The following is a 27727-nucleotide window of genomic DNA, read 5'->3' as shown; positions in this document are numbered from 1 at the left end:
CGCAGGCTGACCAACTGACCGCAGCTAAAGGGGCGTTGAGTGCATCTCTCCGACCGCAGACTCCCCGGCGCCCTCGCGTGGCACTGACGCAGTCCCCGCCCAGGCGCGCTGACGTCACCGTGCGTAAGTACTGGCCCTGCTTGGGCGGGGGGCTTCGGGAGCGTTGGACTTGAGCCGGTGGCGCTCTATCTGGAGTCTGCTCGCTTCTCCTGTGTGTATGTGTATGTGTGTGTGTGTGTGTGTGTGTGTTTGTGTGTGTGTGTGTGTGTGGAGGCCGCCAGGCAGCAGCGCCTTCCGTGTGTGTGCGCTTGCACTGAGGTGAGTGCAGCTCCTTCCGGGCCGGGCCAAGGGAGGCGGGTCGGGGCGAGTGGGTCCGGCGGGGCCCACTTCCCAGAAGCTGCCGGCGGGCGGAGGCAAGTCATGGCCTGGGGGTCCAGCATCCAGAGAGCCTTCTGCCCTCGACTCCCACCTAGGCCTGTATTTAATACGGAAACTCCGACTCCAAGTCTTGAAATCGGAAAAAATTTTTTTAAATTTATATGTTTGCATGCTTTCTCTGGCTGCCTCCTACTTAACCCTCGGTATACTTTTTCATTTTTTGAAACCAACGCAGTTCTGTGGTGGCGAGATCATGTTTCAGATAGCTTCAACTGTGCTTCGCCACTTGAGTAGTCTTTTGTGTGCTGTGAGAAATAACTCCTGGAAATTAATGGGTAAATCCCAGAGTTATTCTTTTTTTCTTCCAGTCTATCCTCCCACCCAGTTACAGTTTGCATAAAGAGGGCAAAATTCACAGTACGGTGCTTGCGGAAAGGAGTTTATAATATAAAGATGTGGTATCAGGTCCTGGTGTAACGAAAACATTTATGCAAGTGATCACATTCTCAAGGCCAGTGTTTCACAGGCCTTTGTGCTACGTTTTGTTTTTGAGGTGCTTTCTGTTGCTGTCGCTTTGGAATTGGGAGGGAATTTTCGAGTTTAAGGATTTACATTAATGACTTCCCAATGCATTTCATGCTTACTGGTCAGTTCGCCTAGTCCTGGAGAGATTTGGCATTAAAAAATAACGTTACTGTCTGATTACTGCTGTATGGTTGCTGGTGGGGTGTAGTCAATCTTTTTTACACCATTGTCTCCTTTTGCCTGCGATATTATCTTTAAAAGTTGCATTACATTATATTAAAAGTTGTCACCAGAATAGGGGAGGAGACCAAGGACAGAATATTTTCTTTAAGGAAATGTCCATCTGTCTTTGAAGTTGTGTTTTTGAAATATATATACTCTTAGTGTTAAGGGAGCTATATTGCATTTATTTTAATTAAAGTTTTTCCAGTTAGGAAGTTTAGGTGACAAATTGCTGGAATTAAGATGTATTACCTAAAGTGTAAATCATTTTTAGATTTTATGGAATAAATTGAATGATCTATAAATGCTCTTTACTATAAAAATAGTTTTCTAAAACAGCTTTTTTTTTTTCCTCCCCCCAGATTTACAGCTCTGAAGATACTCCTTTTCCCCCTCATTTTTTCCTGCTGCAGTAATAAATCCCATTCTGGAGACTGAGAAACTTTATAAAGGGATATAGCTTGCATTCTGTGGAGTGTAATTTTGTGTATGAATTATATATATAAAACATGAAGGGTTTTCAGAAAGAAGGCTAGTAGGGTTAATTACTTATGCATTATGTATAAGCAGTAGTTCTGTTGGTAATACAGTATTTTACTAGGCATTTGTGATAATACTAAAAAGGACAAGTATCTTGATAAATTGATTTCAATTTCAAAATGAATGATATTATAGATGCATGATCCTTAAATAATTTTTAAGTGCAGTGTAGAAAATTCTTGCTGTGGAAACTTTATGCTTAACTACTTAAGTTTATGGAAAAAATACCTTCAGTTGATTAAGTATAATAATAAAGTGGTATGCAAAGTTAAGAAGAAAGGCAACATAATATTGATCTGCAGGAAATGGAAATATATATAGACAATAATTAACAAAAGTGGACAAATTAACTGTTTAAGCAAAATTCATTTCATTTGCCATAATACACAGTATAACAAGCATAGGTTCAACATAGGTAGATGTCCCCAAGTTGTTATCGTGTTATCCACAAGATAACAAGTTAACGGGTTTCAACTAATATAACCCATTTAAGTAAATGCTAATGCAAATAAGTTGTGTGAAATTAGCCTGTAGATAATGTGACCCCCATGAAGGCATCTTGTTTACTAGCCTAAAACAAGATTTTTTTGAGGGAGTGGGGTGGTATTAAAAGTGCTTCTGGAGAAAGAACCTAGTGTTTAGTTTTTCCCTCTTACAGCATAATCAGTAATTGGCTTGCTACCCAGGCTTTGTAGCTTATAACCAAAGCAAATTAAAGATATAATTTAGGTATTCTATAGTTGTTTAGAATTTTGGGAGTATAAACCTCCTTGAAAAGTCAAGTAGTTTTAAGTATTTTCAGAAGTGTGTCAGTTTCTTTCAGGCCATTATGATAGTATTACACCAATAGGTAATCTGAATATCATCCCAAAGAGTACCACAGAGTATTTCTCAGTAATTTAGAAGTATATCTCAGTAATTTAGAAGAGATATTCATCTTCCCTGAGTGTAAACTCAGGTGTATATCTGGTAAAGTAGGTGTAGTGAATTTTAAGTAGGAGTCTATCATTTGATTCTTTTTTATAGTAAAAATCTAATTTAGTGTGAAGGGATGAGAAATTTCATGTGAGAGTTTTTACCCATCAAAAAGTAAAATCACTCATGCACAAAACTACCTCCCAATGACTTATCCCAGGTCCCTCGTATCAAAATTTTAGGAGTATAATGGAAGATCACACAATCTTGTCAAATCGGACAATCGACAACAAACACAAAATGAAATACGACTTTTCATGTGAGCTCTACAGAATGTCTACGTATTCAACTTTCCCCACCGGCGTTCCTGTGTCAGAAAGGAGTCTTGCTCGTGCTGGCTTTTATTATACCGGTGTAAATGACAAGGTCAAATGTTTCTGTTGTGGTCTGATGCTGGATAACTGGAAACAAGGAGACAATCCTATTGAAAAACATAAGCAGCTCTATCCTAGCTGTAGCTTTATTCAGAATCTCATTTCTGTCACTAGGTTGGAATCCACTTTTAAAAATACTTCTCTGATGAGAAACAGTTTTACACATTCATTATCTCCCATTTTGGAACAAAGTGGCTCATTCAGTGGTTCTTATACCAACCTTTCATCAAATCCTATTGATTCTAGAGCGGTTGAAGATATCTCCCCATTGAGGACTAATCCCTACAGTTATGCAATGAGTACTGAACAAGCCAGATTTCTTACTTTCCATATGTGGCCATTAACCTTTTTGTCACCTTCAGATTTGGCAAGAGCTGGTTTTTATTACATAGGACCTGGAGATAGGGTAGCCTGCTTTGCTTGTGGTGGGACACTAAGTAACTGGGAACCAAAGGACGATGCTATGTCAGAACACCGGCGGCATTTCCCCAACTGTCCATTTTTGGAAAATTCTCTAGAAACTCTGAGGTTTAACATTTCAAATTTGAGCATGCAGACACATGCAGCCCGACTGAGAACGTTTATGTACTGGCCATCTAGCGTTCCAGTTCAACCTGAGCAGCTTGCAAGTGCTGGTTTCTATTATGTGGGTAAGAAACTAACGTAGCTCTACATTTTCTAGTTCATTTGATTTATGTATTAGAATGTGTATATTCAATTTTAGTCCTTTGTTTTCTTAAGGTCGCAACGATGATGTTAAGTGCTTTTGTTGTGATGGTGGCTTAAGGTGTTGGGAACCTGGAGATGACCCATGGGTAGAACATGCCAAGTGGTTTCCAAGGTAATTGTTTTTAAAGGTATTGGTACACAAAACTGCTTAAAGAAACAGGCATCCTTGCATGGTTAAGTTTACATCTCAATATAATAAAGCTTCTCTTATACTGTTGGGGAATTAGCCTTTTAAAACTCCCAGTTTGAACTTAAAATATTTTGATTGAAAATGTTGTAGAATGTTATGTGTACTTTTTTTTTGTAAGCCATGTATTTAGGATATTGTGTTTTTTTAAAAGATTTTATTTATTTTTATTTTTTTAGAGAGGGAAGGGAGGGAGATAGAGAGAGAGAAACATCAATGTGCGGTTGCTGGGGGTCATGGCCTGCAACCCAGGTATGTACCCTGACTGGGAATTGAACCTGTGACACTTTGGTTTGCAGCCCGCGCTCAATCCACTGAGCTACTCCAGCCAGGAGGATATTGTTTAATTTGATGACTCATTTACAATTATGGCCATACATTTCATTTATATAGTTCCCATTTTGCTTTAAGGAGACTTAAGAATTAAAGATATGTAAAATAGAACAAAAAAAAAACGTAAGTTGGTAAGAAGGGAAAAGGAAAACAAGAAGCGATGTAAAATGGATCTATGAATAGATAAATATAAATGCATATAATTTTCATTGTAAATTATGTTTCTGCACAGTTTTATCCTGTGATATGTCACATAATTCCTTTGTCTCTAGCAGTATCTCCTATTTTTAGAAAGAATTTAGAGGCAGTGTTGTTAGTGGAAATAGAATTAGAAATTAATTGTTGCCCTGGCTGGTGTAGCTCAGTGGATTGAGCGCGGGCTGGGAACCCAAGTGTCCCAGGTTCGATTCCCAGCCAGGGTACATGCCTGGGTTGTAGGCCATAACCCCCAGCAACCGCACATTGATATTTCTCTCTCTCTCTCTCTCTCTCTATCTATCTCCCTCCCTCCCTTCCCTCTCTAAAAAAATAAATAAATAAAATCTTAAAAAAAAAGTGAAAGCATCTGCTAAGTTAACAAAGGTTTTTAAAAAAAAGAAATTAATTGTTTTTGTTATGGAGTAGCTATGTGAACTTGAACAAATTGTGTGATGCCTTTGAGCCTCTCTCCTGTAAAATGAGAAAGTTGGACTAGATGATTTTTTTAATTGTAAAATATAAATAACATAAAATTTATTGTAGTAACCATTTTTAAGTATGCAGTTCTGTGTCATTAAAAGCATTCACATTGTTTGTTAACCATTACCACCATTCATTTTCTCAAACTGAAACTTGTACTCATTATACACTAACTCAGCATTTATTTGCTTCCCCCCCAGGCAATCACCATTCTACTTCTGTCTCTATGCATTTTACTACTCTAGGTACCCCTCACAAATGGAATTGTATAATATTGGTAATGTTTTGATCTGTGAGTGCTTTGTACAACATGAGTAATCTCTTAAACCCCTTCAGGAAATTAAAAAACTTTTTATCATTTTTGTGTAAGATTAAAAAAACTGAGTAACAAATATTTTATTATGTATCAATACATTATTAAAAGTTGTGTTTTAAAATTATATTTTTAATATTCATAATATATAAGGTAAATTTGACTTTCTAACTCTGAAAAGTGACGTATTTTTGTCTACTTTAAATAATTTATGTAGGAAAAAGCATGTTTTATTATCAGAACAATTTTTTAAAATATTTACTTATTAGAGAGAGGGTAAGTGGGGGAGAAAGAAAGGGAGAGAAACATTGATCGATTGCCTCTTGTACATGAACTAGGAATTGAACCTGCAACCTAGGCATGTGCCCTGATCAAGAATTGAACCAGCATCCCTTCCCTTTGCGGGATGATGCCCAGCTAACTGAGTATGCCTGGTCAGGGCTTATTGTCAGAATTTTAAATGACAATTATGTTTGACTGTATGGGATTGTGTACATATAATTTGAGATTTAACTATACTGTATGAAAAGGGCAAAACAGCTTTCCAGTTCTAGTGTTTGAATGGCTGTTTTTGTCCTTGATAAAAACAAAACAAAAAAATCTTGGTTTATTTCTGTAACTTGTGTTTTGCTTTAAATGGTTAAATAAGGGAAAAAACTTAGGGGGGCTTTTTGTAAATTTTCTAAGTATAACAAATTTCCACTGTGGGTAATCTTTAATCTCAGTAAATAAAATACCAAAATGGGTAATTGTTATTACTGTTTTAAACAGTTCATTTATTTACTTATCAAATATTTGGATGCCTAATGGAGACTATTTTAGGTGCTGGGGATATAACAGTGAGTAGGACACACGAAAATTATCCTCATGGAATTTATTAGAGAAGGTGGAAATATGGGGCAGAGTTTACTATGCTTCCTGTCTTTAATCATTGTTAATATAGATTAATCAATCCCAGGATAAAAAAATAACTTAAAACTATATAAAGATCAAAACACAGTAACATCTAGCTGTGTTATTTGCATGATAAACTTGAGTCCTGAGCATGAGTATGGTCTTTACTAATTCTGCCCATTCACCAGTTGAGGATATTTGAGTTGTTTCTAGTTTGCAATCATAATAAATGAAGCTACTCTAAACATTAATAAACATTTGTGGATACATGTTTTCATTTTTCTTGGGTAAACATGCCCAAGTGTGATTGGTGAGTTATATGGCAAGTTTTGTTCTAATTTTATGAGAAACTGCTAAATTGTCTTCTGAAATGGCTGTATCACTTAAAATGTCAAATTTCCACTAGCGAGGTATGAGACCTCCAGATGTTTGGCATCCTTAACAATATTTGGTATGGTCAGTCTTTTTTATTTGAACTGTTCCAATAGATGTGTATGTACATAGTGATTATCTCCCTGTGGTTTTAATTAGCGTTCCCTTAATTACCAGTGATGGCAAACTTCTTATTCACTTATTTGCCAGCTGTACATCTTCTTTGGTGAATTGTCTGTTCAAATCTTTTGCCCATTTTTAAGTTTTTTTTTTTTAATTAAGTTTTGTGAGTTCATAATATACTTTGGATATAGTGCTTTATCACATGTGTTTTGCAAATTCTGAGTCTGTGCCTTGTTTATTTTCTTAACCTTACAGAGGTCGCAGTCAAAAAAATTACAGCATAGGTTGCTTGTATCCGAGAGATACATTCATTACTAATATGTGCTGAAATGGGGGAAAAAATTAAAAAGAGTGCAATTTTGCATTTATTATATTTATATAATAAAAATACATGGTTTTTATTTTCAGTTACAATCTAGAAATCAGTAAACAAAGATATAAAATATGAAGAATACAATTTTTTCTTTTCAAATAATGGAAATATGGATATTGCTAAAAAATACAACCAAAAGATGTCTTTAACATTAATTAATCAGAGAATCTTCAGTAGTTGGCTTTGCAAACTATTTTTGTAACAGTCATTGCAAACAAGATTGCTATCCTCCAGGCATGAATACTTTTCACGATACTTGCAAAAATATTTTGATAAGTGACTCATTTTGGATGCATAGCACCTAACAACATATTTTTCTTTTTCTGCTTGTTGAGGGAGCTGTACCTATGTTGTTGTTAGAATTTCCCTTCATTTTCGTTTGAAATTGTTGAAATTTCAGGTGTAAAGGCTTTATGCACACCCATAGCAATTTTTGAATGCCTTTTTATTGGTTTTGACAATAACTGCATTTCGAGATTTCTAGTAATTATTCTGCACCTTATTTTCACATTGCTGTTCAGTCTGAATAGTCCAAACATTTATTCCTGCAATATTCAAAATTGTATAGAATATAACCATAGGCATTCTTCTGGTGTTCCTGGCCACAATATATGTACTGATCACTTGGTCCACAGTGTCAATTCCTGGTTGTAATATTCTTTTAGGTCAGGCTTATTATGTAAATCTAAATTTATCACATCATCAAAATGCATACATGAAACTAAAATTACGTTTTTTCCCTTTTTGGGTAAATGAGATACAAGTGTACAATCTGCACCAAAAACAAATAAATTGCATTTTTTGGGCCTGTGTTTGGAAGATGAAATTCAGGGGGTAATTGGGGTTTATTCTTAATGAACAGTACCTACATATGAAAGTCATTTCTTTTTCAAGTAGTAGATAAGATTTGTATCAGTGAACCAGTTATCTGTTGTAATATTACATCCCAATGAGTAAATGGGTTCTGCATATCTCTTGGTTAGGTTTATTACTAGTCAAGTAAAGACCTTTGGGCTGCTTATTGGCTTATATTTCAAGATTTCCTGTGTAAAATACTTTTGAATTGACCATAGCAAAAATTTCTATACCATATTTACAGGACTTGCATGGAATATATTCTTTAAACCCACATTTGCCTCTAAATCCAGGTAACATTTGGTCTGTTGTTACATTCTGTCTCATAGAGTAACTTAATTTACAGTGTTCTACAAATTCTGAGAAAATGTCTCCCAGCCACTATTTTGTCCGCTTTCAGACATTTTAAGTGGATGAATTTGCCATCAAACCTGTTACAATTATGAATAAGTCTAAGCATCTGCAAAGATACTGTAAGTCTAAAAAGTTCAGTTTGACTACCATCTGTAACCCATAAATCCTGCAATTTAGTAGTTGCTTCTATATAAACCAGCCAGATATGAGGCCTGAAAATGCTTTCAGTTCAGGTTTGTCTATTCATTTAACATCTCTTTCTCCTGAAAACCAGCTCAAGATAGAATCATGTATTTATTTTGTACAGAATGAGATTAGATCTAAAGTAGCATTTGTGACAAAGTAGTTCCAAGTTTCAAGTTCTCTCTACGCATTTTTTGCTTTTGACCAAACTAATGGAAGTTGACACAAAATATTCTCTGGCTGTTTTCTAATTTGTTTTCTTACTGGATTTTTCCTCTGGTTTGATTCTTTATTCTTTCCAAAAAAAATACTCTTTATTCATGTCTAATTCATTTTCACTAAAATATCTTGGTATCCGAATCTTCTGAACAAACTTCCCCGTACATAATCTTCATCTTCTAAATCACTTTCATTTTCATGTTTGACTCTGTCATTCTCATCATCAGACTTGAGTAACGTTCGCTGAAGTTCTTCATCATCTCTTGGATTATTGAATCAATATATTTTTCCAGACATTTTCAACAGTAAATGAAAAAAAAAAATCCACAACACTGACTTCATTGTTCATGGGAAAAAAGCCCAGCTATACCAACACTGACTTTGGAGTTCGTGGTATCTCTCAGATACAATTTACTATCAAGTATCAACCACCCTTATGAAACATGTGCTACAAGCAAACTGACGGCTTAAATGTTATGGCTTAGCATTAGTCACATACAAACGTGCAGCTAGCCATGACTTTGAACCTATGCACCTGATGTATATACCAGTATTTAAGAAAAGAGTTTGTGTGTATCTCTTAGATCAACTGTGACCTCTGCAGGGTTAGCAGTGTCTTTTGATGAACACACTTTTTAATTTTGATGATGTCAGTTTATCAATTTTATCTTTTATGGATTATACTGTGGTATTGCAATAAATCTGCATCTTACGTAAGGATAGAAAGATTTTCTGTGTTTTACATTTTACATTTATGTATATGATTTATTTTTACTTTATTTTTGTGTATAGTATGGGCATAGGTTGAGGTTTATTATTATTTGCATGTGAATATCTACTTGTCTATCACCATTGTTGAAAACAAAAGGAATGAAATGGAAACAGATTTTATGTGAACTTCCTGGGACACCTTTGACAAACCCTATAGTTTGAAAACAAGTATTTGGAAAACACATTATGTATAGATAAAAATATGTGCTTCATAATTTTGGGGAGGGAGGGCTTGAGCTTTAAATGTAATGGAAAAGTGGACACTGAAGAAAGATTAGCAGTTGTATTGTGAAAGATCACATTTTAGGAATACTATATTATAGTTTAGGAAACTGTTAAGCCCCAAAAGTAAATTGTGTAGAACAGCATTTTTCAAGCCTCAGGTTTTGCTCCTTTGTAGGTCTAGGGGGCCATTTTATTATTGTTATTGTGTTAATGGAATTAAAGAGAAAATAACAGAATGCATCAACACATAGTAAGAGTCTGTAGTATTTTATGAGGATTTTGTTCCTGTTAGGTTTGTATGTGTACTACATTGTGATGAAAAGTATTTATATTATGGGGTACAAAGAGTGTGAAAACTACTTTTTAGAATGATCAGGTTATATTTTTGATATAAAACAATTAAAAAATTTTCATCTTATATTTTAGGTGTGAGTTCTTGATACGCATGAAAGGGCAGGAGTTTGTTGATGAGATTCAAGCTAGATATCCTCATCTTCTTGAACAGGTAAATTTTTATAATTGACATTGAATTCTAAATGATAATCACAAAAATATTATAAGTGATAGTTACAGATTTTGTGTCCATATTAATACCTTTAGTTTTTATTTTTTTAACTGCCTTGCTGAAGGGCTTAAAAAAAAGATTGTCTTTTGTTTTTAGTTTTTTGAAAATCACTTAACATCCTACTATATAATTTGTGGTAAGGTTGGAGGAGGATCTGTAGTGTATCCTCCATCTTTTCCAGAAAAGAAAATAGAAAATACATTGTCAGGTGTTTAGAACCTCAGAGAATGATCCCACTGAAATACAACTTTCTAAAAGGAATGAGAAATCATTAATACATCTTGCTACTTTCCTGAAACTAGAGGAATGCTTGAATTCTAATTTGGAAGTAGATAAGTTTTAAGGAAATTTTTATGATGATTAAGGTAAAACAAAAGCAAAGTGAAGTATTATGTACATTACCTAGTTTTCAAAAGAGTATGTACATTATGTAAGAGAAATCTATCTTAATGTTGCTTTGTGCAGGATGTTTGAGGTTTCTGATTTTACCTATTAATTTTTCTCGTGTTTCATAGCTGTTGTCAACTTCAGACCCTCCTGGAGATGAAAATGCTGAGCCACCAAGTATGTATAAAAGTACTTCAAGTATAGAATGGTAATTTTTATAAGAATATTGGGAACTAAAGTATGTAAATAAAGGATTTCTGAAGTCATAGGAACTAAAAGCTGGAAATTAATAAATATTGTGTCTACTAAGATTCATGATATTGTTAGAGGTTTCTTAGATGTACAGTCTTTCTTAAAGTACTGACATTCAAGTGAGGAGACAAGATGTATGTAGAAGAAAAAACCATAACAAAACAGCTCAAAGAATACCAAGGAAATATGCAAATAATTAGCCCTCCAAGGAGTAAAAGTTGTTTGCTAGCTTATAGCATGTTTGAAAAAACCCAGTTCACATATGATTTAGGAATTGGGCTAGATATTAGGTATTTGTTAGGTATGTAGCATTTTAGTGTAAAGATAGAAAGTACATCTTCTGGTTAGTACTTAATTTTAATCTGTCATTTAGTTCAGGGGTCCCCAACCTCCAGGCTGCAAAATGGTACCAGTCTGGGCCTGTTAGGAACTGGGCCTCACAGCAGGAGGTGAGTTTGAATGTAATGAGCTTGAATCATCCCCAAATCATCCCCCTTCCCCCTGCCCCAGTCTGTGGAAAAATTGTCTTCCATGAAACCATTCCCTGTTGCCAAAAAGTTGGGGACCACTGATGTAGTGTATATATATAAGTACATGTCTTAGTGTCCAAAATAATGAAGATAATAGTTCACTGATTTCTACACTAATTATGTTTAGAAAGGGGCATTCTGTACTTGGCTTACCATTTCAAAGAATATTGGCAAATTTGTAGCAGGACCAGAAGATTACAATATATGAGTCTTAGAAACCATGGCTCAGGAAGATTACTGAGGATTTGGATGGTAGTATTTCACTTGGAAAAGAAAAATAGTTGCTTGGATATATGATAACCATCTTCTGTATAATATAGCTAGAAAAAAATGACAGTAGTGCTGACTATTCTTACTTTAAAGTTATAACCACAACTTTCTAGTGGGCTGCCCTGTAATCCTTCAGTTCCCTAACAAAATCATTTTGCCAAACTTTTAGATGTCCCACGTTTTCTCCATGAGTTTCTAACACTGTTCCTACCTTATTCTCAGCTCATAACCTTATTTCACTGAGAGAATGAAAAGAATCAAAGGAGAACTTCCTCATCTTCTTATTAGTAACACTACCAGTCTACATAATGTACCTGTATACCCTGGTTTCTGTTCTTTTATAAAGGATGCATTGTCCTTGCCCTTATCCAAGCCCAACTTCTTCCACTTACTCTCTTTCCTTTGATTCTCATCCCCTACTGCCAATTTAACAACTTTCTTTGGCAATAATCTACCCTTTCTCACATCATCGATTTTTCTGTCTCTTGACTCATTTATTTCAGCATACATACATGATATCCTGTTGCCAGTCCTCAGAAAATCTTTCCTTGAGCTTACATCTTCTTCCAGCAGTTGCCTCATTTCTCTTGCTTCCAGTTACAACGGAATACCTAAAAAGATTTATCTGAGCCAACTTTCTTCTTCACCTATTTTTTCTTTAACTTGCTCTACTAAACACTGTTTCTGTCAGGGTCATCAAGAACCACTGTCTTAGCAAATCTACTGCTCGACCATTTATTCACATTTGAAGCGATTGAGTGCTTTATCTCCCCTCCCCTGCCACCCCAACTTTATTGACATAGAATTGGCATACAACATTGTATAAGTTTAAGATGTACAGTGTCATGATTTGATACACATACTACAAAATGATTACCACATTATGGTTAGTTAACATGTCTGTCACCTCACATTAAATTTACTCTCTCAGTAACTTTTAAGTATATAATACAGTATTGTTGACTATTGTCACTAATGCTATATTACTGGGTCTACAAAACTTACTCATCTTAGAAGGTCCACCCATGTTGTCACAAATTGCAAGATTTCATTCTTTTTATTGGGTAAATTGTATGTATATATAATTTATACCATGTATATTCACACTTATTCATATATTTGAATATATACATATAGTTACATTTTCTTTATCCATCTATCTGGTGATGAACACTTACAGGTTGTGTCCAGTGAACATGGGGGTACAGGTATCTCTTCAAGATCTATTTTCCTTTAAATATATGCACAGAAGTAAGATTTTTAGATCATAAGGAAACTCTGTTTTTGATTTTTTGAGAAACTTTCATACTGTCTTCCATAATGGCTGCACCAATTTACATTCCCACCAAGGGTACTGAGGGTTCCCTTTATTCCACAGTGTGGCCAACAGTTTTCTCTGGTCTTTTTATGGTAATACCCATTCTAACAGGTGTGGAATGAAATCTCATTGGGTTTTTTGATTTGCATTTCCTGATGATTAGTGATGTTGAGCATTTTTTCATGGCCATTTGTATATCTTTGGAAAATGTATCTATAGGTCTTCTGCCCATTTTTTAATTGGATTGTTTGTTTTTTTGCTATTGAGTTGTATGAGTTTCCTATGTATTTTGAATAATCTTTTTTCTGATACATTGTTTGCAATTTTTTTTTTCCATTTTGTATGTGCCTCATCATTTTGCCGATGGTTTCCCTTGCTGAGCAGATTTTTAATTGGACATTGGTTTTTTTGTTTGTTTTTTAATTTTAATTGTTGTTCAAGTAGATTTTGATGTTGATTTTTGCTTTTGTTGCTTGTGCTTTTGGTGTTACATCCAAAAAATCATAGCCATGGACAATGTCAAGGAGTTTTTCTCTCTCTTCTAGGAATTTTATGGTTCCAAGTATAAAATTTAAATTTTTTTTTAATCCATGGAGTTAATTTTTGTGTATGGTAGAAGATAGGGGTCCAATTTCATTCTTCCGCATGTGAATATCAATTTTCCCAGTAGCATTTATTGAAGACTGTCTTTTCCTCACTGAGTATTCTTGGCTCCTTTGTTAAATACTAGTTTTCCTTATGTGCATGGATTTACTTCTGATCCCTCTATTCTGTTCCATTGGTCTATGAGTCTGTTTTTAATGCCAGTGCCATATTATTTTGTTTACTGTGGCTTTGTAATATAGTTTGAAGCCAGGAAGTGTGATGCCCCCCGCTTTGTACTTTTTTCTGATGTTTGCTTTGGCTATTTGGGGTCTTTTGAAGTTCCATATGAATTTCTGAATTTTTTTTTCTATTTCTGTGAAAAAGTACCATTGGAATTTGATAGTGATTGTCTTGACTCTATACATGGTTTTTGATAGTATAGATATTGTCATAATATTAATTCTTTTGATCTGTGAACATGAGATATCTTGTTTCTTATTGTTTTTAAATTAAGATATAATTCACTATTTTTTATGCTAGAGTAAATGGGATTTTCTTTATTTCTGTATCAGATACCATATTTTTTGGACTATAGATGCACTTTTTTTTTATAATTTCCCCAAATTTGGGAGGAATAATGGTTGTTAATGCTGCTGTTGAGTTCTGTTTACATTTGCATTAGTGAAATATTATGTTATTTATGTTATTACATATTTTACCACATTTTTTACTTCAATTTTTTTTTCCTATTTTCCTCGAAAACCTAGGTGTGTCTTATGGTCCAAAAATGCAGTATATCATTGTTAGTGGATGGCAATACAACTGATTTTTATGTGTTTTTTGGGGTTTCTTTTACAGAATTTACTACAGTTTCAGTGAACTTGCTTATTTTAACAGATTTTTGGTGGAGTCTGTAAGGGTTTTCTATATATAAGTTCATGTCATCAGCAAACAGAGACAAATTTTTCTTCTTTTCCTACTTGGATACCTTTTATTTCCTTTCTTGTCTAGTTGTGCTAGCCAAGACTTCCAATGTTAGGTTGAATAAATATGGTGAGAGTATGCACTTTTGTCTTATTCCTGATCTTAGAGGAAAAGCTTTGAGCTTTTCTCTATTGACTATGATGTTAGCTGTGGGTTTGAAATACTGGTCTTAGGTGAGTTATGTTTTTTCTGTCCCCAATTTGTTGAGAGCTTTTTATCATGAAGTGGGTTGAATTTTCTCAAATGCTTTTTCTGAATCTTTTGAGAGGATATGTTTTTTATTCTTCATTCTCTTACAATGGTGGTTCATGTTTATAGATTTGCATATATTGAGCCATCCCCGCATCCTAAGATAAATTCCTTTTTAACATAAGCATGATTCTTTTAATATGCTGTTGAATTGTTTGTTAGTATTTTGAGAATTTTTATATCTGTATTCGTTAAGAATATTAATCTGTAGTTTTCTTTCAAGTAGTGGCTTTAGTATCAGGAAAATGCTAGCCTCATAAATGAGTTGGGGGTTTTCCCTCCTCTTTAATTTTTTGGAGGAGTTCAAAAAGGGTTGGCATTAATTCTTTTTTAAATCTTTGGTAGAATTCACCAGTTAAACCATCTGGTCTTGATCTTTCTTTGTTGGGAGGTTTTTGATTACTACTTCAATCATCTTAGTTGTTATTGATCTATTCATATTTTCTATTTCTTTATGATTCAGTTTTGGTAAGTTGCATGTTTCTAGGAACTGATCCATTTCATCTAGACTATGCAGTTTTTTTTGCACATGTTAGCATTAGCTTTTTGTAATGGTCTCTTTTATAATCCTTTACATTTCTGGTGTTTAATTTGTCATATCTTCTCTTTCATTTATAATTTTAGTCGTCTCTTTTTTTCTAGATTAGTCTAACTCTGGTTTTTCCATTTTGTTTATCTTTTTGAAAAACCGAACTCTTAGTTTCTTTTTTTCTATTTTCTTTATAGTCTATATAATTTATTTCTGCTCTAATTTTTATTATTTCCTCCCTTCCTCTAACTATGGCTTAGTTTCTTTTTCTGATTTCATATGTTTAAAGTTAGGTTGTTTATTTGAGACCTTTTTTTAATGTAGGCATTATTGTTTTAAACTCCCGTCTTAGAACTACTTTTGCTGCATCCTCTAAGCTTTGGTACATTGTGGTTTTGCTTTTGTGTGCTTAAAGATATTTTCTGATTTCCCTTTATTTCTTTGGTGCATTAGTTGTTCATTGTTTAATTTTTCTGTATTTGGGAATTTTCAGTTTTTTTTCTGTTGTTGATTTCCACTTTTGTATCATTGTGTTTGGAAAGGAAACTTCATGTAATTTCAGTATTCTTAAATTTGTTAAGGCTTGTTTTGTGGCCTGATACATGATTTCTCATGAAGAATGTTCCCTGTGAGTTTGAGAAAAATGTTTTCTGGTGCTATTGGATGGAATAATCTGTGTATGTCTGTTAGGGCCATTTGGTATATAGTTTTAGTCGGGTTTGCTGTTTCTTTGTTAATTTTCTGTCTGGATGACCTATCCAATGTTGCAAGTGGAGTATTGAAGTCCCCTACTATTATTTCTATTTCTATTAATATTTACTCTAAACATTTAGGTACTCTAATGTTTGGTACAAATATATTTACAGGGGTTTTTTTAAAGATTTATTTATTTATTTTTAGAGAGGGAATGGAGGAGAAAGAGAGAGAAACATCAATGTGCGGTTGCTGGGGGTCATGGCCTGCAACCTAGGCATGTACCCTGACTGGGAATCAAACCTGTGACACTTTGGTTTGCAGCCCACGCTCAATCCACTGAGCTATGCCAGCCAGGGCATATTTACAGTTATTAATATCTGCTTGATGAATTGACCTCTCTCTAATGACCTTTTTTGTCTTGTACTGATTTTGACTGGAAGTCTATTTTATTCGATGTAAGTATAGCCACTTTTCATCTCTTTTGGTTACCATTTGCATGAATATCTTTTTTCATACCTTTACTTCAGCCTGTCTGTTTTCTTAAGCTATAGTGAGTCTCCTGTAGGCAGCATTTGGTTGAATCCTGTTGTTTTAATCCATTCAGCCATTCTGTATCTTATCAGAGAATATAGATGTCTGTTTACATTTAAAGTAATTATTGATAGTTAAGGGCTATTACAATTTTAATTGTAAGTCTGTTTCAAGCTGTTAACTCCCCACTTCAATCATATACAAAACCTCTACACTTCTTCTTCTTCTCACTGTACTTTTTACACCGTTGTTATACTTTTATATCTTTGTATATTATTAATGCATTAGTAAATTATTGTAGCTATAGTTATTATTGTTTTTAATAATAGATAACTTCTATACTAGAATTAAAACTGATTTACACACCATTGTTACAGTGTAGAGTATTCTGATTTTGACTATATATTTACCTGTACCAGTAAACCTTACACTTTTTTTTTTTAAATATTTTATTTATTTATTTTTAGAGAGGGAAGGGAGGGCGATAGAGAGAGAGAGAGAGAGAGAAACATCGATGTGCGATTGCTGGGGTTTTTATGGCCTGCAACCCAGGAATGTACCCTGGCTGGGAAAAACCTTACACTTTTATATGTTTTATACAGTTACTTAATGTCCATTCATTTCAACTAGAAGAAATCCCATTAGCAGTTGTTGTAAGGCAGGTCTTATGTTGATGAACTACCTCAGCTTTTATTTGTATGAATCTCTATCTCTCCTTCATTTCTGAAGGCTTGTTTTGCATGGTTGACAGATTTTATCTTTACTCACTTCGATGTATCAAGTTAGTCTCTCCTGGTCTACACGATTTCTGCGGTAAAATCTGTTGATAGCCTTAGAGGACATGTGAGAAGTAGTTTTTTTTCTCTTGCTTCTTTGAAAGAACAACTCTCTCTGTCTTTTAACATTTTGATTATGTGTCTTTGAGTGATCTTTGGGTTGATCTTGTTTGGAGTGTTTTGAGCTTACTGTATTCCTGAGTATCCATAACTCCCTAGATTTGGTAAAATTTTCAGCTATTCATTTTTTCTTTAAAAAAAATAGTATTTCTGGCTTGGGCAGTGTGTCTAAGTTGGTTGGAGCATGGTCCTGTAGACCAAATGGCTGCAGTTTCAATTCCCAATCGGGGTTCCATCCCTGATCAGGGCGTGTACAAGAAGGCAACAAATCAGTGTTTCTCTCTCACATTGATGTTTTTCCTCTCTCCCTCCCTCTCTCTTACCTCTCTCCGAGTAATTAAAAAAATTCCTCAGTTAAGGATTAAAATTTTTTATTATTTTTTTAAGTAAGCTTTCTGTACCTTTCTGTCTTCTTCTGGGACACCCATAAAGCTAATGCTTATGTGTTTGGTAGTGGCCCATAATTCATGTGGACTTCTTTCACTCTTCTTAATTTCTTCTCTTTTTGTTCTTATAACTGGCTAATTTCAAATGATCCCCCTTCAAGTTCTCTGATTCTTTCTTCTGCGTGATCAAGTTTGTTGTTGAATTTCTCTGTTTAATTTTTCAGTTCTGTTATTGTATTCTTTACCTCCAGAATTTCTGTTTGTTTGCTTTTTTGTGGTTTCTATTTCTTTATTAAACTTCTCATTTTGTTCATGTGTTGTTTTTCTCATTTTATTTAGTTGTCTTGGTTCTCTTGAATTTCATTGAGTTTCTTTAATTGATTATTTTTAATTCATTGTCAGGCAAATCATAGTTGTCAGGTAAATTGTAGCTATTTCTTTGGGTTAGTGAGACTTGAGTAGTTTCCTTTGATGGTGTGATACTGGCCTGATTTGCATGATACATGTAACCTTGCCTTGGTGTTTGTGCATTTGAAGGAGCAAACAACTCTTCCAGTATTTATAGACTGGCTGTATCAGGTAAAGACCTTCTTCTGTAGGGTCCCCTGGATGATGAAGTTGCCTCTGGATTGTCATCATGCTTGGTTGGAGCTGTTATAAGGCTGTTGCTGGGTCTCTGGTAGTATTCATGGGTGGTGAGCTTGTTACCAGGGGCTTGGGCTGGTATGGATCCTATCTGGTCCTTTGGTGGATAGGACTGATTCTAGTACATTGTTCAATAAGATATTGTTGGGACAAGGGTCTGCTTAAGTGTCCACAGTTGGGCTCCAGATAATGTGTCTGTTACTGGATGTGCAGTTAAATATGGGTCCCTTCAGGTCCCTGGAGGGGCTCCTGTCTGGTCACTAGATTTGTCTCTTGATGGGAACTGTTTCAGGTTCAGCCAAGATTGAGGTCCATAGACCTACCTCTGGAGACATGGATGGTCTGTCGGTGGAGTAGGCTGCTCCCTAACTTGGCTAGAAGGCTGGAGTTATTTCAGTATCTCCTGAGGTACAGACATGAGTGTTTCTCACAAGGTCCCTGTGCTAGAAGAACTTCTGTGGATGTGGTCGAGAGAGACTGAAGCTGAGTATTGGACCCTTTCAGGATCTTCAGGTGCCCAGTTGGAAGTGTCTCTTGCTGGGCTCATGTGGCAACAGGGCTATTTGTGGACTGCAGCTGGGATGGGTTGGAACCCAGGTACCAGGCCCTTTCAGAATGTGTAGTCTGACAAGTTCACCTCCAGTGGCTCCTGGGCTGTGGCTGGATCTGATCCACAGGCAACTTCGGTGTCCAGAGCTGAGACTGAGGTCTTACGCCTTTTACCGGAAGTATAGGTGGGCATGACTCCTCTCCATTTTCTTGGTGTATGGTGTTGGGGACAAGTTAAATTGGATTGTAGCCAGGTCCTGAAGGGTACAAAGCTGTTTCTGGGTCTGTAGCTGGGACCATGGTCAGTGAGTCAGCTGCCTGGGTACAGGCTTGTCTTTTCAAAACAGTTCTCCTTGGTCTTAGACTGCTAAAAGACTTCATAACCTTCTAGCTAGTTCTCAAAGGCACTTTATGTTATTGTATTTATTTATTTTTAACCCTGACGAAGGATATGTTTATTGATTTTAAGGAGAAGTTGCCTTCTGTGTACACCCTGACCAGAACCTATAACCTAGTTATGTGCCCTGACTGGGAATCAAACACCCAACTTTTGGTATATGGGGCAATGTTCCAACCAACTGAGCCACCCAGCCAGGGCCCACAAAGACACTTAGTTCATGGATAGATTCCTGTTGCTGATGGGGCGTGGGTTTGGAGGGGGTGGTATGAGCGGAAAACATCTTATTCAGCACTCTTGCTAATGTCAGTCACTCTCCTTCATCCTTAAGACATCATCTCTGTTGTTTTAAAGACTTTATTTTCAGAGAGAGGGGAAAGGAGGGAAATACAGGGAGGGAAGCATTGATGTGTGAGAGAAACATCAATCGCTTGTGTTTTGCACACCCCCAGCCAGAGACCCAACTCAAAACCCAAGCATGTATTCTGACCAGGAATTAACGAGCAACTTTTTGGTTTGTGGGACAACACCCAGCCCACTGGGTCACACCAGTCAGGGCTTAAGACATCATCTTTTGACTTCCCAAACACCATATTCTTGGTTTTTCCCTGGTTGAACGTGAACGATCTCCTTTTGACAATTCTTTTTTGAAACTTCCAAAGGATGGAATCCCTCTCAACACTCAAGCCAAGTTTATTTCTCCATTTTCTGAGCTTCAAGCTGGCTTGTCCAACTACATATTTAAATCTCTACTCAGGAATAACATTTTCTCCCTGTCTTTCATCCCTCAAATCTGCTCTTAATCTGGTCTTTCCCATCTCAGTTAATGGTAGCCACTTGCTAAGGTCAGAAGCTGACTCAAGTAGGTGTCCTTCCTGATTCTTCCCTTTACCTTATATATTTATTTATGGAACCACAAAGATCATGAGAAGAACAAAGTTGGAGGAATCATGCTACCTACTATCAAACTATACTATAAGACTTACAGTAATAAAAATAGTATGGTACTTGCATAAAAACAGACATATAGATCAATAGAGAGCCCAGAAATAAACCTACCCCTTTATAGTCAATATTTGACAGAGGAAGCAAGCACATACAATGGGCTGAAAATAGTTTATTCAAAAATCATGTTGACAAAATTGGACAGATATGTGCAGAAAAATGAAACCAGACCACTTTCTTACGCCACACACAAAAATAAATCCAAAATGGATAGGAACTTTTAATTGTTAGACCTAAAACCATAAAAGTCATAGAAGAAAATATAGGTAGTAAAATCTGGACATTACTCATAGCAATATTTTATTTCATATATCTCCCCAGGCAAGGGAAACAAAAGAGAAAATAAGCAAATGGGATTACATCAAACTAAAAGGTTTTTGTGCAGTAAGGGAAAATAAAAGGACAGCCCACTGAATGGGAGAACATATTTGCTGATACATCTGATAAAGGGGTTAATATCCAAAATTTATAAAGAACTTATAAAACTCAACACCAAAAAAGCCCAAACAATCCAATTAAAAAATGGGCAAAGGATCTGAATAGACATTTCTCCAAAGAGGGCATACAGATGGCCAGTAGACATATGAAAATATACTCAGTGTCACTAATCATCAGAGAAATGTGAAGTAAAACTACAATGAGATACTGTCTCACACCTGTCAAAATGACTTACCATCGGTACAACAAACAAGTGCTGGTGAGGATGTGGGGAAAGGTGAACACTTTTGACCTGTTGATGGGAATGCAGATTGGTGTAGCCACTGTGGAAAGCCGTATGGAGATACCTCAAAAAATTAAAAGTGGAACTGCCTTATGACCCAGTGATTCCACTTCTGGGAATCACTATCTGAAAAAACCCAAAACATGAATTTGAAAGAATATAAGCACCCCTATGTGTTCATTGAGCATTATTTATAATTGCCAAGATTTGGAAGCAGCTCAATTGTCCATCAGTAGATGAGTGGATAAAACAACTATGGGACATTTACACAATGGAACACTACTTGACTGTAAAAGAAGAAAATGCCCTTTTCAACAACATTCATGGACCTGGAGAACATTATGTTTAGTGAAGTAAGCCAGTCAGAGAAAGATAAACATCATACAGCTTTACTCATATGTAGAATCTAATGAACAAACTGAACTAACAAGCAAGAGACAGACTGTATAGGGAGAGTGCAGGCTGACAGCTGGGGGTGGGGGGCATTGCTAGGGAGCAGCAGGCTCAGTAGGAATCTAGCAAAAAGGACTTGTGAGCATGGACGACAGTGTGGTGATTGCAGGGGAAGTGAGGTATAAGGGGGATAAACGGTAATGGGAAAAATACAATAAGAATAAATTTAAAAATAAAAGATTCTCCACACATACACTAAGAAGTCCTTTCATCTTGTATATGTTTTAGAAGTCATTTCATCTCTACCTTTGTAATATGTCCTTAATATTACCACTTTTCTCCATTCCCACCCCTATCAATCTATCCAAACTGCCATCATCTTCTATTATAATATCCTAACAGGTCTTCCTGATTCCATTTTATCTCATTCTAGTTTATCAACAAATTGCCAGAGTCATCTTTTGAAAAAAGAAATCAGGTGTTATGAGGCACGTGCTTAAAACCCTGCTAGAATATTCTGGCAAAATAAAATACGAACTTCTTCCAAGGCTGTACATGATCTGAGCATCCTCCTCCTCTCTGACTTTTACCACTTTCTTTTTGCTTCTTGAATATATCAAGTTTTACTTAAAAAAAAAACATTTTATTTATTTTCTTTATTGTTGTTCAGGTGGTTTTCTGCCTTTTTGCCCCACCCCTCCCCACAAGCTTTTCTCTTAAGGTTTTTTTTTGTTTGTTTGTTTGTTTAAAGATTTTATTTACTTATTTTTAGAGAGGGGAGGGAGGGAGAAAGGGAGAGAGAGAGATTTTTTAGAGAGGGGAGGGAGGGAGAAAGGGAGAGAGAGAGAAACATCAATGTGCAGTTGCTGGGGGCCATGGCCCACAACCCAGGCATGTGCCCTGACTGGGAATCGAACCTGCAATGCTTTGGTTCACAGCCCGAGCTCAATCCACTGAGCTACGCCAGCCAGGGCCCTAACTTAAGGTTTTTACACTCCCTTTTCTCTTTGCCTGAAAGTCTTCTTTTAGGTATTTCCATAGTTTATTGCTTTTTATCACTTAAGTATTTGTTCTGCTGTTACCTCTTCAGACAGGGCTTCCACATATGTTTGAGCAAGAGAGCACAGTACACATTGTAGACATTGCATATTTTATGTTTATTATAACAGTTTTCCAGCAGATGGCAGTAAAGTGTCTTAAAAAATTATGTCTTTGTAATTTACATAGAGTGCCCTATCGGCTATTGATCCATCCTGTTCATCATCCTGTTATCAGAAACTGCTTCCCTGATTACCTTACCTAAATTGTCCTCCCTCCTACTTTGTTTTAATCACCTTACACTGGTTTATTTTCTTCAGGGCATTTGTCACTGTCTGAAATAATGTGGCTTTGTTTACTTCAACCATATTTGTTTATATCTTTAGACATGAACTAGCCTTCCTTTTTACTATACTTTCTGGTTTACTTGTTATTCTTTCTGTTTCATCTGTTCATCTCTTGATTCTATTTATCTTCAAGACAGAGCCCTAATGCCATTTTTTTTTCATGAAGTCTTTGTTGATTTTCCCTACTTTCCTAATTAAAATGAGATAATTTCTCACTTCAAAATTTGTATAGAATATTGGTTTCTGAAAATGTACATCAGAATCACTTGGAGAATTTTTAAAAGACTCAGATTTCTAAGCCCTATCCCTACTCTCTCATTAAGTAGGTTTAGAATGTAGCCTGAAAAGTGGAAATGGTATTTTTTAAACAGTTCTGCATATTATTACATTCTCATTTGCTCCTGATCAAGTGTAAACTTTTGTTGGAATTACAGGTAATTGGTGCACCTAGCTCATCTCTCTTACCAGGATATAAACAGCATGAGAGTAAAGAGTATGTCATAGATATTTTTCTACATATATTTGTATTTGTGGAATTTAACATTTGTACATGCCTTTTCAAATAGTTGTTCATTTTGGACCTGGAGAAAGTTCTTCAGAAGATGCGGTCATGATGAATACACCTGTGGTTAAAGCTGCCTTAGAAATGGGCTTCAGTAGAAGCCTGGTAAAACAGACAGTTCAGAGTAAAATCCTAACAACTGGAGAGAACTACAAAACAGTTAATGATATTGTGTCAGCACTTCTTAACGCTGAAGATGAAAAAAGACAAGAGGAAAAGGAAAGACAAACTGAAGAAATGGCATCAGGTATTTGGGAACGTTAGTCATCTGTATTATTTCTCAGTGGGACTCATCAGATTGTCTTACACGTTACAAGACAGTTAGAACCTTCTTCTATCCACTCACTGCTTGTAGCAGCCTCCAGCCGTTTCCAAACTGCACATCCCCTTCTCCACTGTGGGTAATGGACAACATCACTTGAGAACTGTTGACTTTAGCCCTTTTCTATATGTTTATTTTCCAGTAAGATTCCCTGATACATGCTAATCAGAGAATTTTAGCATAATTCTTCTTGAGCTCTGTTTACTTCTTATTACAAATTTAAGTTATTCTGAAAAGCAAGATTTTAACATTGAATACAGGTCTTATTTCTCTCTTTTTTAAGTTCTTTCAAATCATGTTTTAATATGGTATGTGACTCTCTAATCCTTATACAAAATATAGAACTGATGATGAAATCCTAGGACTTGATGAGAAGCCCCTGTCCAATCCAAAGATACTATAATAAAAGTTATATGAGTGTCTTGGGGCCATTATTGAGTAAGATTATGGTTAACTTGAACACAGGCACTGCAATATCGTGACAGTTGACCTAATCTAGTCACTAATGTGTGGGTAGTGTACACAGTGTGGGTACACAGGATGAAGGGATTTTTTATATCCCAACTGAGAGTGAGATTTCAGCACACTGCCCAGAATGGTGCACGATTTAAAACTCATGAATTGTTTATTTCTGGAATTTTCCATTCACTGTATGTGGGCTGTGGTTGACCATGGGTAACTGAAACAGTGGAAAGTGAGACAGGAGATAAAGGAGGTCTGCTGTGCTGTTTCATAAGCATGGAGTTGAAGGGAACACTAGGAGACCTGGGTCTGCAGCTGATCTACTGTGACCTTGGGCAGGTTCTCATGTTTTCCCTGGGTCTTCCTATTTGCAAATGAGTAGCAGTCATAGCTATCTTACAGGATCTTTGTATCAAATACGACAACTTATATGAAAGCGCTTATAAAGCGAAAGTGATATAAATCCTTTTGAATTAGTGCTTTCATTTTCTTTCAATAAATACTCAAGTGCAATTGCTAGGTGGAATGCTTTCTCTGTTTTTAATTTTTTGAGGATGCTCCATACCATTTTCCATAGGGGCTGTGCCTGCTTGCAGTCCTCCCATGAGTGCACAAGGGTTCAGTTTTCTCTGCATCCTGGTCGACGCAAGTTTTTTGTTGACTCGGATAGTAGCCATTCTGACAGGTGTGAGGTGGTACCTCATTGTGGTTTTGATTTGCATTTCTCTGATGATTAGTGATGTCTTCTTTGGAGAAATGTTTTTCATGTTTTCTGTGCATTTTTAGTGGAGTGATCACATAGTAAGGCATAAATGTCTAATTACCATGTTGTACACCTGAAACTAATATAACCAATATAAAGTTATATGCCAACTATATTTAAATTTTAAAAACTTTTTAAAAAAAGTAAAGTGATATAATGCAAGTAGAAGTTAGTAGTATTAATTCTCTGGGGGAAAAGTACAGAGGTGGGAAATTTTTATTATCCTCTAAAATTTTCCAGTTTCACCAGAATAAAGGAAAAACAAGCTTCTAAGCATATAAATGTATTGCCTTAAAAAGGACACAAACTCTGTGTATACACTTAAAATATGTCTTAGCTAAATCTTCTAGAAGTTTTTCGAATGAGAGACATTAATGTGCAAACAAGTAAATTAGTACTTCTTTTTCAGGTTCCTATTTATTTAATGCCTAAATTGCTTGCAGGGTTGGCATGAGTGTAATTGGAGCAGTTTAAAATCTAACGGTGTTTTTCTTTTCTTTTTTTTTTTTTTGTTTGTGCCAAAACTCGGGACTTTGGTTTTTTTTTTAAATGAAGATGATTTGTCATTAATTCGGAAGAATAGAATGGCTCTCTTTCAACAATTGACCTGTGTGCTTCCAATCCTGGATAATCTTTTAAAGGCCAATATTATTAATAAACAAGAACATGATATAATTAAACAAAAAACACAGGTACCTTTACAAGCAAGAGAACTGATTGATACTGTTTTAGTTAAAGGAAATGCTGCAGCCAACATCTTTAAAAGCTGTCTAAAAGAAATAGACACTACATTATATAAGAACTTATTTGGTGAGTTTTTCATTAACATTATTTTAGAAATACTTGGAATTATGTTCACTTTTGTATTTGACAACAAAATAAATTTAATTAGAAAACTATTTAATTTAACATGTTCTAAAAAACTGAAGTCTTTTATTTTTTATTGCCCAAGTGGTATGACTAAATGTTTTCTGATAATATACATACCTAGAATCTCTGTTGTTCACCAGATAGTAGGTAAAACAGATAGGTAGTAGGTTAAACAGTGTTGTATTTGGTAGTGATGCTTTTTGTATGTTTTTCTTTCCCTAGTGGAAAAAAATATGAAGTATATTCCAACAGAAGATGTTTCAGGTAAAACAAAATTAAGACAAGACCAACACGAATCATTACTTGTATTATTTTTTTTAATGGGAACTAATAGAAATTCAATTTCACTAAAGGCTTTTGTCATTGTTACTAGGTCTGTCACTGGAAGAACAGTTGAGGAGGTTGCAAGAAGAGCGAACTTGTAAAGTGTGTATGGACAAAGAAGTTTCTATTGTATTCATTCCTTGTGGTCATCTGGTAGTGTGCCAGGAATGTGCCCCTTCTCTAAGAAAATGCCCTATTTGCAGGGGTATAATTAAGGGTACTGTTCGTACATTTCTCTCATAAAAGAAAAATAGGCTGTATGTTAGCCTGTATGTAAAAATCTTTAAAATATTATTGAACATTTTTAAGCCATCTGAAGTGAAAAAGGAATGATTCTTTAATTAGTAATATTTTTTGTGTTCCCCCCCGCTTTGTTACTAGCAATGTTTTTAAAAATACGGTATCATATATCATATTTAATCTTAATTTCTGTTATATCAAATGGACGATTTATGCTTGGTGGGATGTATTACTGTACATGTGTCAACATAGGAGAAATTAAAGGTGTAAGTAGTCTCAGTGCTCTTATGTATCATTTCAGGGTGACTGAATTTGGTATTTCTGAAAGGTTTGAGTATTGAGTACTACATTAGAGTATAGCTTAAAAGAACTAGAAACCAGGAACACTGAAGTTTCTCAAAGTTATGGTGCCAAATTTTCTTTGGTGTTTTTCACTTGTGTTGTAAAATAAGAATTATTTCTTTTACTGGTAAATAAGCTTTTTCCTAGTTTGTGAGAAACATCTTAATAAAGTTCTTTAAAAAGAGTACATTGCCAAAAATTTTTTCCCTTAAAAAATAATTTTCATACGTCTTCATAGGGTTATAAGGATTAAATGAAATAATATATATAAGCATTGTCCCTGTCATATTGTAAACACTCATGTGCTTAAATAGCATTTAGATAAATTAGATAAAAAATTGAACTCATGAAATGAATTACTAAGAAACTTTTAAATGATGTGATTAATGAATATTCTTTTAGATAATATTATTTGTCTAGTTACTTTGTATATTACAAATATAATTTGAATTAAAAATTTATAACAAAATTATTTTTTAACTTTTTTAAAAATTATATTTTGTTGATTACATTATTACAGTTGCCCTGATTTTCCCCCCTTTCCCCCCCTCCACCCAGCAACCCTCACTCCCTCAGGCAATCCCCCCACCATAGTTCGAGTCCATGGGTCATGTGTATATTCTTTGGCTACTTCATTTCCTATACTATACTTTACATCCTCATGGCTATTCTGTAACTACCTATTTATACTTGTTAGTCCCCTCGCCTCTCCACCTATCCCTCCCCCTCCACACACCCCTCCCATCTGACATCCACCAAAAACACTCTCTGTATTCATGATTCTGACTGTTCTTATTTGCTTAGTTTGTTTTTTAGATTCAATTGTTGATAAATACGTATTTTTGCCATTTTATTCATAGTTTTGATCTTCTCCTTAAATGTGTCCCTTTAACATTTCATACAATAATGGTTTAGTGATGATAAACTCATTTAACTTGACCTTATC

At 35.3% G+C, this 27727-nt stretch overlaps 1 protein-coding gene across 1 annotated transcript; it reads left to right on the top strand.

The window, feature by feature from the left end:
- Positions 1-135: 135 nt before the first annotated feature.
- On the top strand, positions 136-26968 carry BIRC2 (baculoviral IAP repeat containing 2). The gene is made up of 9 exons (XM_045818067.1): positions 136-318; positions 1488-3664; positions 3756-3855; positions 10050-10128; positions 10704-10752; positions 23463-23705; positions 25561-25815; positions 26098-26139; positions 26249-26968. The coding sequence occupies exons 2-9, from the start codon at positions 2830-2832 to the stop codon at positions 26440-26442; spliced, it is 1797 nt and encodes a 598-aa protein (XP_045674023.1). The 5' UTR covers positions 136-318; positions 1488-2829; the 3' UTR covers positions 26443-26968.
- The last annotated feature ends 759 nt before the right edge of the window (positions 26969-27727 follow it).

This window comes from Phyllostomus hastatus, unplaced genomic scaffold (assembly GCF_019186645.2).
Source record: "Phyllostomus hastatus isolate PE091 unplaced genomic scaffold, TTU_PhHast_1.1 phas_scaffold_317, whole genome shotgun sequence".
Classification (NCBI taxonomy): domain Eukaryota; kingdom Metazoa; phylum Chordata; class Mammalia; order Chiroptera; family Phyllostomidae; genus Phyllostomus; species Phyllostomus hastatus.
Note: the sequence above shows the minus strand (reverse complement) of the source record. Positions and strands in the feature narration are given on the sequence as shown.